The sequence below is a fragment of the Barbus barbus genome, assembly GCF_936440315.1.
Source record: "Barbus barbus genome assembly, chromosome: 49".
Taxonomy (NCBI): Eukaryota; Metazoa; Chordata; class Actinopteri; order Cypriniformes; family Cyprinidae; genus Barbus; species Barbus barbus.
This window is the reverse complement of record NC_136727.1, coordinates 10,068,098-10,081,966: the sequence shown is the minus strand read 5'-3', so window position 1 is coordinate 10,081,966 and position 13,869 is coordinate 10,068,098. Positions and strand designations below refer to the sequence as shown.

The window sequence follows — 13,869 nt, the reverse complement described above, 5'->3', positions numbered from 1 at the left end:
CACAAAGAGCAATTTCTCATTTCTGAGCATAACCACATACATTTCCATGACTTTTCACTGATTTAATACATTTTCCCATTACTTTTCCATCATATAAACCACCTCTGTCATGTGAATGAATGTGACTGTTCTGAACTATTTAAAACAAGGAAATGTAAGCACGGTGAGGTGCAGTACCTTCAGAAGAGCCAGTGCCACATTGAAGATGATGTTCAACCCCTGTGAAGACAACGGAAAAAAAAATAAAAAATTACACAATCATTTCTTTGAACATCAAACTGCCTGGAACGACAAAAAGGGCCACATACAAAGGTGCTTTATTGTAATAAAGACGATACAATTTCATTTAAATGGTTCGGAGGAGCTGCAATGCTGTACTAGCAATGGGAAGTGCGATGTCGAGTGCATTTGCATTTCCTAAAATAGCTCGAGTCATACAAAGAGCTCAAATGTGTGGGAGTGATAGGAGCTGAAAGAAGAGGCAAACAATCTCGCTCGCACATGCTCAGGTGGACTGACAGGCAGGCGGATGTGAAGGATGGAGGTGCGCTCTCTGTCTGTCTGTGTGCGCGCGTGTGTGTGTGTGTGTGTCAGAGGGGGAGCAGGTGGCATCGCAGTAGCGAGCGGAGAAGCAATGCTGAAGTCAGCTCCGCATGGAAACACCTGTCTGGAGCATTGCTTAGACAACTCGTTCACATGGCAACACTGAGCTAAAAATATCCTGGTTCTCTATTAATAACAGACGGCAGAGGCTATCTCTCCCCGACAGGCTCTAGATGGCGCTAGGGGGCTAAATGGAAATTGCAGGGGGGATAATTGTGTGTCTGCGTGTGTGTTTGTGTTTGTTGAGGGAAGGATGAGACTTTACTCTTTGGCTTGGGAGCTGAAGGTTATGTAAGAAATACGAATACTACGATTCTTGTAAGAATTTATACTAGCAAAACTATCAGTATGTACAGTGGGTACGGAAAGTATTCAGACCCCCTTAAATTTTTCACTCTTTGTTATATTGCAGCCATTTGCTAAAATCATTTAAGTTCATTTTTTTTTCTCATTAATGTACACACAGCACCCCATATTGACAGAAAAACACAGAATTTTTGACATTTTTGAAGATTTATTAAAAAAGAAAAACTGAAATATCACATGGTCCTAAGTATTCAGACCCTTTGCTGTGACACTCATATATCAAATCAAAATCAAATCAAATCACTTTTATTGTCACATTACCACAGCACATGTGCCTTCGTGAGTGAAATTCTTGAGAGCGTGCTCCAGACACTGCAGAAACAATTTACATATAGACATTACCATACATACGTACAGACTTATACAGATGACAATGTGTAATATACACATACATATACTCAGTACACACAGTGTACTATTAGACAGACATACAGTTACCGATACACATTATACACAGTATGTAGTACACATTCTACGTTATATACACACAGTAATATGCGAAGATGCAGCAGATTATATATAAACCGGATGTGCAAATGTCATGGATGTGCATTGGATGGTATCCAGTGCTGGCAAAAAGATTGTTGTATTTGTGCAGTAGTGTACTGGTAGTCCAGTTTGAACTGTATGGAATTAAAGTGCAGTGCGTGGTATATTGTAAAGTGGGAGTGTGCTGTAGGGTGTATTAGTTTTTACTGTTCATTAGCCTGATAGCCTGAGGAAAAAAGCTATCCCTCAGTCGGCTAGTGCGGGATCGGATGCTGCGGAGACGTCTTCCTGAGGGCAGCAGAGAGAGCAGTCTGTGGGACGGGTGGCTGGAGTCACTGATGATCCTCCGGGCTTTCTTTATACACCGCCTGGTGTAGATGTCCTGGAGGGAGGGAAGCTCACCTCCAACAATGTGACGGGCAGTTCGCACGACCCTTTGCAGAGCTTTGCGGTTGCCAGCAGTGCTGTTTCCAAACCAGGCGGTGATGCAGCCTGTCAGGATGCTCTCCACAGTGCAGGTGTAGAATGATCTGAGGATGCTGGGGCTCATTCCAAACTTCCTCAGCCGTCTCAGGAAGAAGAGGCGTTGGTGTGTCTTCTTCAGCACTGCATCTGTGTGAGCGGACCATGTGAGATCCTCATTGATGTGAACACCGAGGAATTTGAAGCTGTTTACTCGCTCCACAGGTGTCATGTCGATGGTGATGGGTGTGTGTTCTCTGCTCTGTCTCCTGAAATCCACCACCAGCTCCTTGGTCTTGTCGATGTTGAGTGAGAGGTGGTTCTCTTGACACCATTTAGTCAGGGTTCTCACCTCCTCTCTGTAGGCCGTCTCATCGTTGTCAGTGATCACCGTTGTGTCGTCAGCAAATTTGACGATGACGTTGGAGCTGTGTGTTGCTGTACAGTCATGTGTGTACAGGGAGTACAGGAGTGGGCTGAGGACGCAGCCCTGAGGAGCACCAGTGTTGAGGGTCAGCGGGGATGAAGTGTTGTTGCCCATTCTGACCACCTGACATCTGCCTGTCAGGAAGTCCAGGATCCAGCTGCATAGAGATCCGTTTAGTCCCAGAGTCTGGAGCTTCTCAACCAGTGTTGCAGGCACTATGGTATTGAATGCTGAGCTGTAGTCCACAAACAGCATTCTCACATAGGTGTTCTTATTTTCCAGGTGGGAGAGAGCAGTGTGCAGGGTGAAGGCAATAGCATCGTCTGTGGAACGGTTTCTGCGATATGCAAATTGTAGGGGATCCAGTGAGTCAGGCAGCACAGAGCAGATGTAGTCTGATGAGTTTCTCAAAGCACTTGCTGAAGATGGGTGTCAGAGCAATGGGTCTCCAGTCATTCAAGCATGTGATTTTATTTTTCTTTGGTATGGGCACAATGGTGGATTTTTTGAAGCATGCGGGAACCACAGACAGAGAGAGGGAAAGGTTCAAAATGTCTGTGAAAACCCCGGCCAGTTGGAATGCGCATGCTCGGAGCACACGGCCTGGGATGCCATCGGCACCCACAGCCTTGCGGATGTTCACCCGTCGGAAGGATCGGGTTACATCTGCGACAGAAAAGGAAAGTGCGCTCGCCTCTTCTGCTACAGCCGCGGCAGCGCGCTCTGTGTGGGCGGTGTTGTGAGCCTCGAAACGAGCATAAAAGTGATTAAGTTCGTCCGGTACAGAGGCGGCAATGTTCACAGTAGCTGGTTTATTCCCTCTGAAATCTGTGATGTTGTTGATACCCTGCCACATACTTCTTGCGTTGTTGGTTTTGAATTGTTCTTCAACTTTGTTTTTATATTGTCGTTTGGCGGCTTTGATTGATTTCCTGAGATCGTAACTGGCTTGTTTTTGATCGTCAGAGTTTCCGGATTTAAAGGCAGATGTCCGCGCTGACAAGGCTGCTCGAACATAGCTGTTAATCCACGGTTTTTGGTTGGGGTAGATGCGGATTGTTTTTGTTGGTACTACATCCTCTACACACTTCCTGATGAAACACGTTACAGTATCTGAGTACGCCTCTATGTCGTCATCAGACGCTGCCCGGAACATGTCCCAGTCCACGTGATCAAAACAGTCCTGTAGTATAGCGTCTGATTGGTCCGACCAGCATTGAATTGTCCTGAGGGCGGGTGCTTCACGTTTCAGTTTTTGCCTATAAGCAGGCAGGAGCAGAACGGAAGTGTGATCCGATTTGCCGAAAGGTGGGCGGGGGAGCGATTTGTAGGCGTCCCGGAATGGAGAGTAGCAGTGATCAAGTACACGATCACCACGCGTGTTGATGGTGATGTGTTGAAAGTATTTTGGAGCTATTGTTCTGAAGTTGGCTTTGTTGAAGTCCCCCGTAACAATAAACGCGGCATCTGGGTACGCGGTTTCCTGCTCACTTATATTCCCATACAGTTCCTTGAGTGCCTGGTCTGTGTTGGCTTGAGGGGGAATGTAAACAGCTGTGATTATGATCGCTGTAAATTCCCTCGGTAGCCAGAATGGTCGACACAGAAGCATATGAAATTCCAGATCAGGGGAGCAGGAGGATTTAATAGAGTGTAGGTTTCTTTCATCACACCACGAGTTGTTGATAAATAAACAGACGCCCCCACCTCTGCTTTTCCCTGTGAGCTCTTTCGTTCTGTCCGAGCGGTGCACGGAGAACCCCGTAAGCTCGATGGCTGAGTCTGGAACCACTGCAGACATCCAGGTTTCTGTGAGGCAAATAATGCAGCAGTCCCTTGTTTCCCGTTGGTATGAGATGCGTGCCCGCAGTTCACAGAGTTTGTTGTCCAGTGACTGAACGTTAGCCAGCAAAATAGTTGGGAGAGGAGGTCGGAGGGGACGGCGTCTGAGTCTGACAAGGATGCCGGCTCTCTTCCCCCTTTTCCGGCGGCGTTTCCTCGGCCGCGATCGTGCAGCCCAGACAAAGGGCTCTGATGCAGTGTCTGTAAACAAGGCGCCGGCGTTCAGGAACTCAAAGTACGGTTTGCGTTGCGCGACGAAGGAACCAATGTTTAAAAGCGTGTGTCTATCGTAGACAGTTATACTGACAACATCTAACACGTGAAACAACAAAATAACAAATAAAACATAAGAAACATAAGAAAAACGGCAGAGTTTTCTTGGAGCTCGCAACACGGCTGCCATGCTCGGCGCCATCTTGGTTCAAAATATATTTAACTCAGGTGCTGTCCATTTCTTCTGATCATCCTTGAGATGGTTCTACACCTTCATTTGAGTCCAGCTGTGTTTGATTATACTGACTGGACTTGATTAGGAAAGCCACACACCTGTCTATATAAGACCTTACAGCTCACAGTGCATGTCAGAGCAAATGAGAATCGTGAGGTCAAAGTAACTGCCTGAAGAGCTCAGAGACAGAATTGTGGCAAGGCACAGATCTGGCCAAGGTTACAAAAAAATTTCTGCTGTACTTAAGGTTCCTAAGAGCACAGTGGCATCCATAATCCTTAAATGGATGACGTTTGGGACGACCAGAACCCTTCTCAGAGCTGGCCGTCCGGCCAAACTGAGCTATCGGGGGAGAAGAGCCTTGGTGAGAGAGGTAAAGAAGAACCCAAAGATCACTGTGGCTGAGCTCCAGAGATGCAGTCGGGAGATGGGAGAAAGTTGTAGAAAGTCAACCATCACGGCAGCCCTCCACCAGTCGGGGCTTTATGGCAGAGTGGCCCGACGGAAGCCTCTCCTCAGTGCAAGACACAAAAAAACACCTGAAGGACCACAAGATGGTGAGAAATAAGATTCTCTTGTCTGATGAGACCAAGATAGAACTTTTTGGCCTTAATTCTAAGTGGTATGTGTGGAGAAAACCAGGCACTGCTCATCACCTGTCCAATACAGTCCCAACAGTGATGCATGGTGGTGGCAGCATCATGCTGTGGGGGTGTTTTTCAGCTGCAGGGACAGGACGACTGGTTGCAATCGAAGGAAAGATGAATGCGGCCAAGTACAGGGATATCCTGGACGAAAACCTTCTCCAGAGTGCTCAGGACCTCAGACTGGGCCGAAGGTTTACCTTCCAACAAGACAATGCCCCTAAGCACACAGCTAAAATAACGAAGGAGTGGCTTCACAACAACTCCGTGACTGTTCTTGAATGGCCCAGCCAGAGCCCTGACTTAAACCCAATTGAGCATCTCTGGAGAGACCTAAAAATGGCTGTCCACCAACGTTTACCATCCAACCTGACAGAACTGGAGAGGATCTGCAAGGAGGAATGGCAGAGGATCCCCAAATCCAGGTGTGAAAAACTTGTTGCATCTTTCCCAAAAAGACTCATGGCTGTATTAGATTAAAAGGGTGCTTCTACTAAATACTGAGCAAAGGGTCTGAATACTTAGGACCATGTGATATTTCAGTTTTTCTTTTTTAATAAATCTCCAAAAATGTCAACAATTCTGTGTTTTTCTGTCAATATGGGGTGCTCTGTGTACATTAATGAGGAATAAAAAAATAACTTAAATGATTTAAGCAAATGGCTGCAATATAACAAAGAGTGAAAAATTTAAGGGGGTCTGAATACTTTCCGTACCCACTGTATATCAGGCAAAGCTATTTACAACAACCTGAGCAATTCATTATTCGTTAGCTTGAAGAATTACCATAGAAAGTTAAAAAATTGCAGTAATTAATTGCAGGAACTATTGAGGATAGTTCGGGGTCGGTGAGATTTTTTATATTTTTGAAAGAAGTCATTCGTTTGATCAAAAAACACAGTAAATCTGTAATATTGTGAAATATTATTTCAATTTAAAATAATTGGTTTTTATTTTGTTAAAATGTCATTCATTTTTACAAAGGATACAAAGCTAAATTTCATACAGCACTATTCATGGTGCATTAGGACTATAGTACAGTGGTTTTAGAGGGTTGTAAGCAAAGCCTTTTTAAAACATGTATTATTTTTATCAGTGTTGAAAACTATTTTTCCTGGAATATTTTTGTGGAAATGGTGTATTTGTATGTATTTGTTTTTTTACTCATTCTTTGAGTAGAAAGATAAAACTGAATTTTATATTTATCTTTCTACTCAAAGAATGAGTAAAAAAATATCTTTTAAAACAGTGTCTTTGTCACTTGTGATTAATGTGTTCTTTGCTGAACAAAATTATTACTTAAAAATAAATATTTATTAATATTATAAATATTAGATTTAAATTTAGATTTAAATATTAAAACAGTGTATTTACTGTTATTTGTGATTAATATGTTCTTTGCTGAACAAAAGTATTACTTAAACAAAATATATATGTATTAATATATATATTAGATAAGTTATATATATATATATATATATATATATATGTGTTTTTATTATATTTTTTTCTAGAAGTAGAGTAAATCTAAGTTTGATATGTTTATATATATGAGATACATTACAGTACTAGATAATACTATAATGTATATATAGTTTAATATATTTAATCTAACTTTAAATTTAATCATTTAGTTTTTTTTCTTTATAGCTTTTTATATATTTTCTTTACACACATTGTGAATAAACTAATTAATTTAAAAAAATTGGTATGGCAATTAACTTGTCTAATGTGTAGACTTATAAATTAGAAGTACTTACAGATATCAAATTTATTAGTTAAAAATTAATCAACTTTCAAAGATTTTGTACTAGTAACCTTTAAAAAATGTGTAAACCCAGTTATTATTTAATCCTCAAAAGCACTCACTATATCAACACCGTCCCTTGTGAACCCGACTTTCTTTCCCGATGGACTGATAACAACTCCTTTGTGCCCTTAGTCCTGGAAGTTGTTTGAAGGTAGCCAATCAGATTAGAGCTTGCCAAAGCAAGAAAGTGCTTTCCGGTTTTGTGCACAAGAGCATTGGAGGGCACGATTTTAAAGCTTCTTTAGAACAGTATATGTTGGGGAAAAAACTGAATACAAATAAACTGAAATGTAAATATGATTTAGGGAGAGATGCGTGAATAAGAAAGACTACGATCACTACGAGTTACTTAACAGTAAAGCCAGAGCCTCAAAAGAAGGCAGAACACTAAATGAATTAGAGATGAACTGATAGATGGATAAGGAGAGAGAGAGAGAGAGAGAGAGAGCATCTAACAGATTCTCATCATGCGATTCATTGACTGAGACAGGCTGAGGAAACTTTTAATTGTCTTGCCTCGGGCTACCACAGACGCTGAATGAAAGGAAAAGGGGAGAAAAGCGATGGGAAAAAATAAAAGGAAAAGCTCTCTGAGGAGCAGAAAGGTCGAAGCGTTTCTTTTGGAAAGACACAAAGCCTATTTCTAAGAAGTCAAAGATGCTTGCTTTGGGAAATCTAACAGAGTTCAAGACGTTCAGAAACAACTGAACTTTCAGTCAGTTACATATGCTACTGGAAACCCAACAACTACAATATTTATTTTAAACAGAAATTAAAAAGTTTATCTTTAGTGTTACCATGTGCTTACAAAGTTCAATACTTTAATACATTTTTCACAGATTGCACTCACAAAGACTAATTTCTAGCTGATGAAAAACTTCAGCATAACTACACAAATTTCTATTACTTTTTACAGATTTTATTAATCTGTTTTTATTAACTTCAAGGTTTAGCATTAGGTATCACAAACTAACAACGTGCAATACTTTTACACCAATTATTATTCTAAGTTAATCAAAATTACTTTATGTGATTAAGTTTGTAACATTTCAAGCTTTATAGATAATATAATGATTGAGAGTAATCATAATAATAATCACTCACAAAGAAGCCAGTATTTTAAATCTGAGCATTTCCATGACATTTTACAGATTTTATTCATTTTTATAACTTGTCCAGGCATTCATAACTAGGATAAGGATTTAAAAAATAATCATTTTGAAGCGATTGCTCACACAAAGAGTAATTTCTAGCTCATGAAATAATTTAAACTTCAGCACAGCAAGATAATTTTCCATTACTTTTTATAGATTTTATAAATTTACCTGATTATATTAATTTAAAAGTTTAGCATTAAGTATCATTAACTAACAAACAGCATTCATACACCATTACATTATTAACATTTTACGTTAGATTAATAGAATAATATTAATTCATGTATTATGAACAAATGAACAAACTATATCAATATTTATATTATTAACATGAACAATTTCTAAATGCTAACTTACTGTAAAATATTAAGATCCTTGCACACCGAGTCCAAAATTTTTGTATGCGTTTTTTCATATTCGTCATCCTTTCCTATCAAAATGCTTGCTACGGATGCCAAAACACCGAAAATCGAACCTGATCTGAATTTTTTTTCAGGCAGTGTGTAAACGAGATTGACAAAACGTGAGGTCGTAGTTTTTTAATGTGCGAAAATTTTGGACGAGAATTTCATACTCCGTGTGCAAAGACCTTTACTTTACAATGGTGCCAAAAATATCGGCACCCTTGGTAAATATGATCAAAGGCTGTGAAAATTAATCTGCATTGTTAATCCTTTTGATCTTTTATTTTAAAAAATTCACAAAAATCTAACCTTTCATTGGAGAATAAGAATTTAAAATGGGGGGGAAATATTATGAAATAAGTGTTTTTCTCTAATACACATTGGCCACAATTAACGGCACCCTTTTATTCAATACTTCTTGAAACCTCCATTTGCCAGTTTAACAGCTCTAAATTTTCTCCTATAATGCCTGATGAGGTTAGCGAACACCTGACAAGAGATCAGAGACCATTCCTTCATCCAGAATTACTCCAGACCCTTCAGATTCCCAGCTCCATGACGGTGCTTCTTCTCTTCAGTTCACTCCACTCATTTTCTACAGGGTTCAGGTCAGAAGACTGGAATGGCCAGCAGAAGCTTGGTTCTGTGCTCAGTGACCCATTTTTGTGTTGTTTGTGTTTGGATTATTGTATGGTTGGAAGATCCAAACATGGCCCATTATAAGATTTCTAACAGAGTCAGTCACTTGTTGATTTTTTATCTGTTGGTATTTGATAGAATCCATGATGCCATGTGTCTAAACAAGATGTCCAGGACCTCCAGCAGAAATATAGGCCCACAACATCAAAAATACAGCAGTATATTTCATTGTACACATGGAGTACTTTTCATCCCTGTGTTCATCAAACCCGTCTTGAGTGTTTGCTGCTAAAAAGCTCATTTTTTAGTTTCATCTGACCATAGAAGCCAGTCCCATTTGAAGTCCCAGTCGTGTCTGTTAACTGAATATGCTGGAGTTTATTTTTGGATGAGCTTGGATACATTTTCTTGAAACCCTCCCGAACAACATGTGGTGATGTAGATGCGGTTTGGCAATTTTTTTTAAGGTTTTCTGACCTCGAGACTCAACTATTTTCTGCAATTCTCCATCTGTGGTCCTTTGAGAGTCTTTAGCCACTCAAACTCTCCTCCTCACCGTGCATTAGGACGATATAGACACACGTCCTCTTCCAGGCAGATTCATAACATTTTATGTTGATTGGAAATTCTTAATTATTGCCCTGATGGTGGAAATGGGATTTTTGACTGCCCTAGCTCTTTTCTTAAAGCCACTTCACTAATTTGTGAAGCTCAATTATCTTTTGCTGCACATCAGAAATATATTCTTTGGTTTTTCCTCACTGTGATGGATGATTATGGGAATTTGGGCTTTGTTTTACATCCTATTTGTATTTCTGTGATTTAATTCAATACAATTTAATGTTCATAATCACCCTGGAGTGCTCAAAATTGTGAATATAAATGGGAATATACTTCAGAGATATTTTACTCATAAGAATTTCTAGGGGTGCCAATAATTGTGTCCAACATGTATTTGAGAAAAACATTTATTTCATAATGAGATTTCCCCCCCATTTTAAATACTTATCCAATGAAAGGTTAGATTTTTGTGATAAAAAAAAAAAAAAAAGATCAAAAGGATTAACAATGCAGATTAATTTTCACAGCCTTCTTTGATCATATTTACCAAGGGTGCCAATATTTCTGGCCATGACTGTATGTCTTTAAACAAAATGCAAAACATTTTGTCCTAACCAGACGTGAAAATGACAAGTAAATCACAAAACATTTAGTCTCATTCACTAATAAGCATACAAGTTGTGTACTAGCACAGAAACTCCAACAGATTCACAAACAGGTGTGTATAACAGGTGCAAATGCATTTAAATGTGATCTTAACCTTGTTTTAATAAATTCGGCCACGCGCCTAAATATGCCTACTTGCCTACTATATAGTACATGAAAAGCAGTGTGTCAAAAAAGCAGAATGTCTGAATGTGTACTATTCATACTATAGAAGAAAAAAAACAGATGTCAGTCGCTGGGTTTCTATTTATGTTGTGCCTACTCAGTGAGTATTCATTGGTTAAATTACTTTCAGTTACTGCAATTTTGTGATTGGAGGAAGATGTATCACCTCACACAGGAGCAGGTCGGTGATATGGAAGACCATGCAGAGAGGGAACTTGGCGGTAAACAGTGTTAAGAACCACTGGGACGCGTACATATGGGCCTCCAGGTTTAGGTCCTGGAAGTGAGACCACATGTCCGGCAACTGCTCCTAGAAAGAAGAGAAACAGTCGGTTAGTGCAATGGAAATACGCATTATAACTTGAGTTTTATTATCTGTTATTGAGATGACAAGTTAACCATATTTAGTTTTTGGAAACAGAAGGGAAGAAACTTGAGCAGGAAGTATATCCAAACAAAAATAACAATACTGATCCTTTTCTTTCCACAAGCTTTTAATGCATTTCTATTGGGAGCGCAAGACTACTGGACTACAGCACAGGGTCAAGAGTGCAGTTTTAAAGCACATTACACAAAAACAGCTAATAATTCAAAGACTTACATGTGCTGTGATCTCCTTGAGTTTGTGCTGCTGTGTTCATAAGAACGTGTTTGCTTTGTGTTTTTAAACCAGAGGTTATGAGAAGTATCAATAGAGAAATGCTCAGTGCTTTCCTGAGGCAATATTGAAATAACAATGATGAAGCAGAAGCTTCTCCAACACTGCACAGGGAAAACTCAACACTGAAAAAACACTTTTATTTCTTGCATAAGATGCACTTAATCACTGTTTATCTAATAACATTGTTTGGAGTTCACAAAAATCCCTTTTGAATCAAAATACAACTTGTCAATTTGCTGTCAACCCAACGGCTTACACCTCTAGAACCAAGGGGGGAAAAAATATTTAAAATAAAAATAAAAATGAACAAAATAAATAAATAAAAAATTATTAAAAATACATAAAAATGACAATTTAAAATAAAACATAAAATAATACATCACCTCTCTTCAACAAGCAACACATTTTTTTAGAAACAGCAACAGTGCTTCAAAAAAAAGAGGAGTTACACTATATATTCAGAGACCGAGCAGAGAATAAATCAAAGAGGTAAGTGATATCTACAAAGGCACATCTTAAATTAGCATCTCTCCTGGAGCTGAAGAGAGAATATTTTTCTGGGGTAGATTGCATTGTTAAATTGGAGAGGTGGGAGTGTTAGGTTAACACATGCAAAGTAAATGATGAGGAAGGAGTAAGAGATGGGAATTATTCCAGGCATGTTTTCCGTGTTCGATGCTAACACTCTTGTAGTAGCAGAGCTAGTCGATACTAACCGGGTTGGGTTTAGCGCTGAAAGAGGGCTACTTCAGGCCTAATTGCATTTCAGCACAAAATTAAAACCTATTTTCCAGCGCATTAGGTCTAATAGCTTGCAAGAGGGCCACCACTTACACTTGAGACGCACAAGTGCGGCCTGACAAGGGGTGTACAAGACTGTAGATGTGTCCCAAACTGCGTACTTATGCACTATTCTATGACGTTTTGTAGTATAAATAGTACAAATAGTGTGTTCACACCGAAAAAGTGTACTTTAAATATCTGGATGATGCACTTAAATAACCAAAAAAAAAAAAAAAAAAGTAGTGTGGAATATTGGACCCTTAATGCATTTAACTGTCGCTGCTTTAATTAAAATACATGGTTGAGTACATAGTGAATAAGTACATAGTTTATAGTGTGTGATTTGGGACGCTGCTTGCGCGCGATGCAATCTCTTAAAGGAATAGTTCACCCAAAAAATAAAAATTGGCTAAAAATGTACTACTAGAGTTTATTTCTTCATCTGAACAGATTTGGAGAAATTTGCAGAGGATCAATATTATGAGCAAGTAATACTAAATTTCCCCAGAGCTGTTCTGATGAAGAAAAACTCATCTACATCTTGGATGGCCTGAGGGTGAGTACATATTCAGCAAATTTTTACTTTTTGGTGAACTATTTAACAAATACTCAAAGGCCAAACCTGCAGCAGACGCTCCAGCTGGTAGAACTTGCAGTGAAGATCTTTAAAGTTGTTTCTGTAGAGATCCCGGAGACCATATTTGAACATGATCTTCACCAGCACGCAGAAAGCTTGCTCCTCGGGCATCTAAAGAAAAAAAGCGAGATATCACCATGATATTTCAGATGCTAATGCTTTCTGCATAAATAACCCCAACCGGCCCATGATGTTTAGATGTGTCAACTGTCCTTCTACCTGTCTATGGCAGTCTACAGTGATGCTATCAGAGTTTGTTTGTGTTTCTGAGACTGAGAGCGAGACAGACAGGTATTAAATCACACAGACAGCGTGTGTGTCCCGAGCTCAATGGGCTCCTGCAGGTAGACGGGCTCCGTCATTAATATTCCTGACAGCTCCTGAGCTTCCTGGGCAAGGCCACGAGAAAGACACTTACACTACATTATAGAAATCCCCAAACGCGCTCTAATATCAAGCCCCATACGGGTCTGCATCGCAGAAAAACAAAAAACACCATCTTATTCAGTCCTCGCTTTAATTAAATATGGAATTAACCGTTTCATCAATGTCTTTCTCTCGCTTCCTGGTTCTCTCCGCCTACTGTTAGCTAAATAACAAGCCTCAAAAAGTCAAAGATAAGGCACGATGAGGTAGGTTTCTATTTACACTTTTATTAGTGCTTATTTAGTTAGCATGCTCTCTTAAAAAAACTATTCATACTGCTGATTTACCAGCATAGCAGTTGAGCTTAAGGATAAAACGGACCTAAAAAGAAGTTTACATAATGTCTGCTAAGAGAAAGTAATGTGCACTTCTGTTGTGGTATAAATTCACATTTCAAAACGTGAAAGCCTGCATTCGTATAATTTTGTATTTTTGGGTTAGTCTCTCAAAAATACATTTAAATACATTATTTAAATATATAAAATAAAATGGATAATAAATAAATAAAACCACTTTCAAATAAAATAATAAAACCATTAATAGTACAAAAAACTAAACAAAAAACACCACAAAACAAAAAAAAACCCTGAAATAAAACAAAAAACACAACAAAATACAACAAAAAACAAGACACCACAAAACACACACACACACACACAACTAAAGAAAAACAATACAA

The 13,869-nt window shown here is 39.2% G+C and overlaps 1 protein-coding gene across 4 annotated transcripts in view; it reads right to left on the bottom strand.

Annotated features, from left to right (window-relative positions):
* Positions 1 to 13,869, bottom strand: part of LOC306867823 (rab GTPase-activating protein 1-like) — a 104,868-nt gene that overhangs the window by 21,884 nt on the left and 69,115 nt on the right. For 3 of the 4 annotated variants that reach the window (XR_013784064.1, XM_079413717.1, XM_079413719.1), the window contains exons 16-18: positions 12,750 to 12,875; positions 10,850 to 10,993; positions 178 to 219 (exon numbers count right to left, since the gene is read on the bottom strand). Coding sequence is in view for 3 of the 4 variants with exons in the window: in XM_079413717.1 (XP_079269843.1) it covers positions 178 to 219; positions 10,850 to 10,993; positions 12,750 to 12,875 (312 nt within the window). In the remaining variant the exon portion in view is untranslated. The remainder of the gene's footprint in view (positions 1 to 177; positions 220 to 10,849; positions 10,994 to 12,749; positions 12,876 to 13,869) is intronic. The other variant, XM_079413718.1, reaches the window with a different exon arrangement.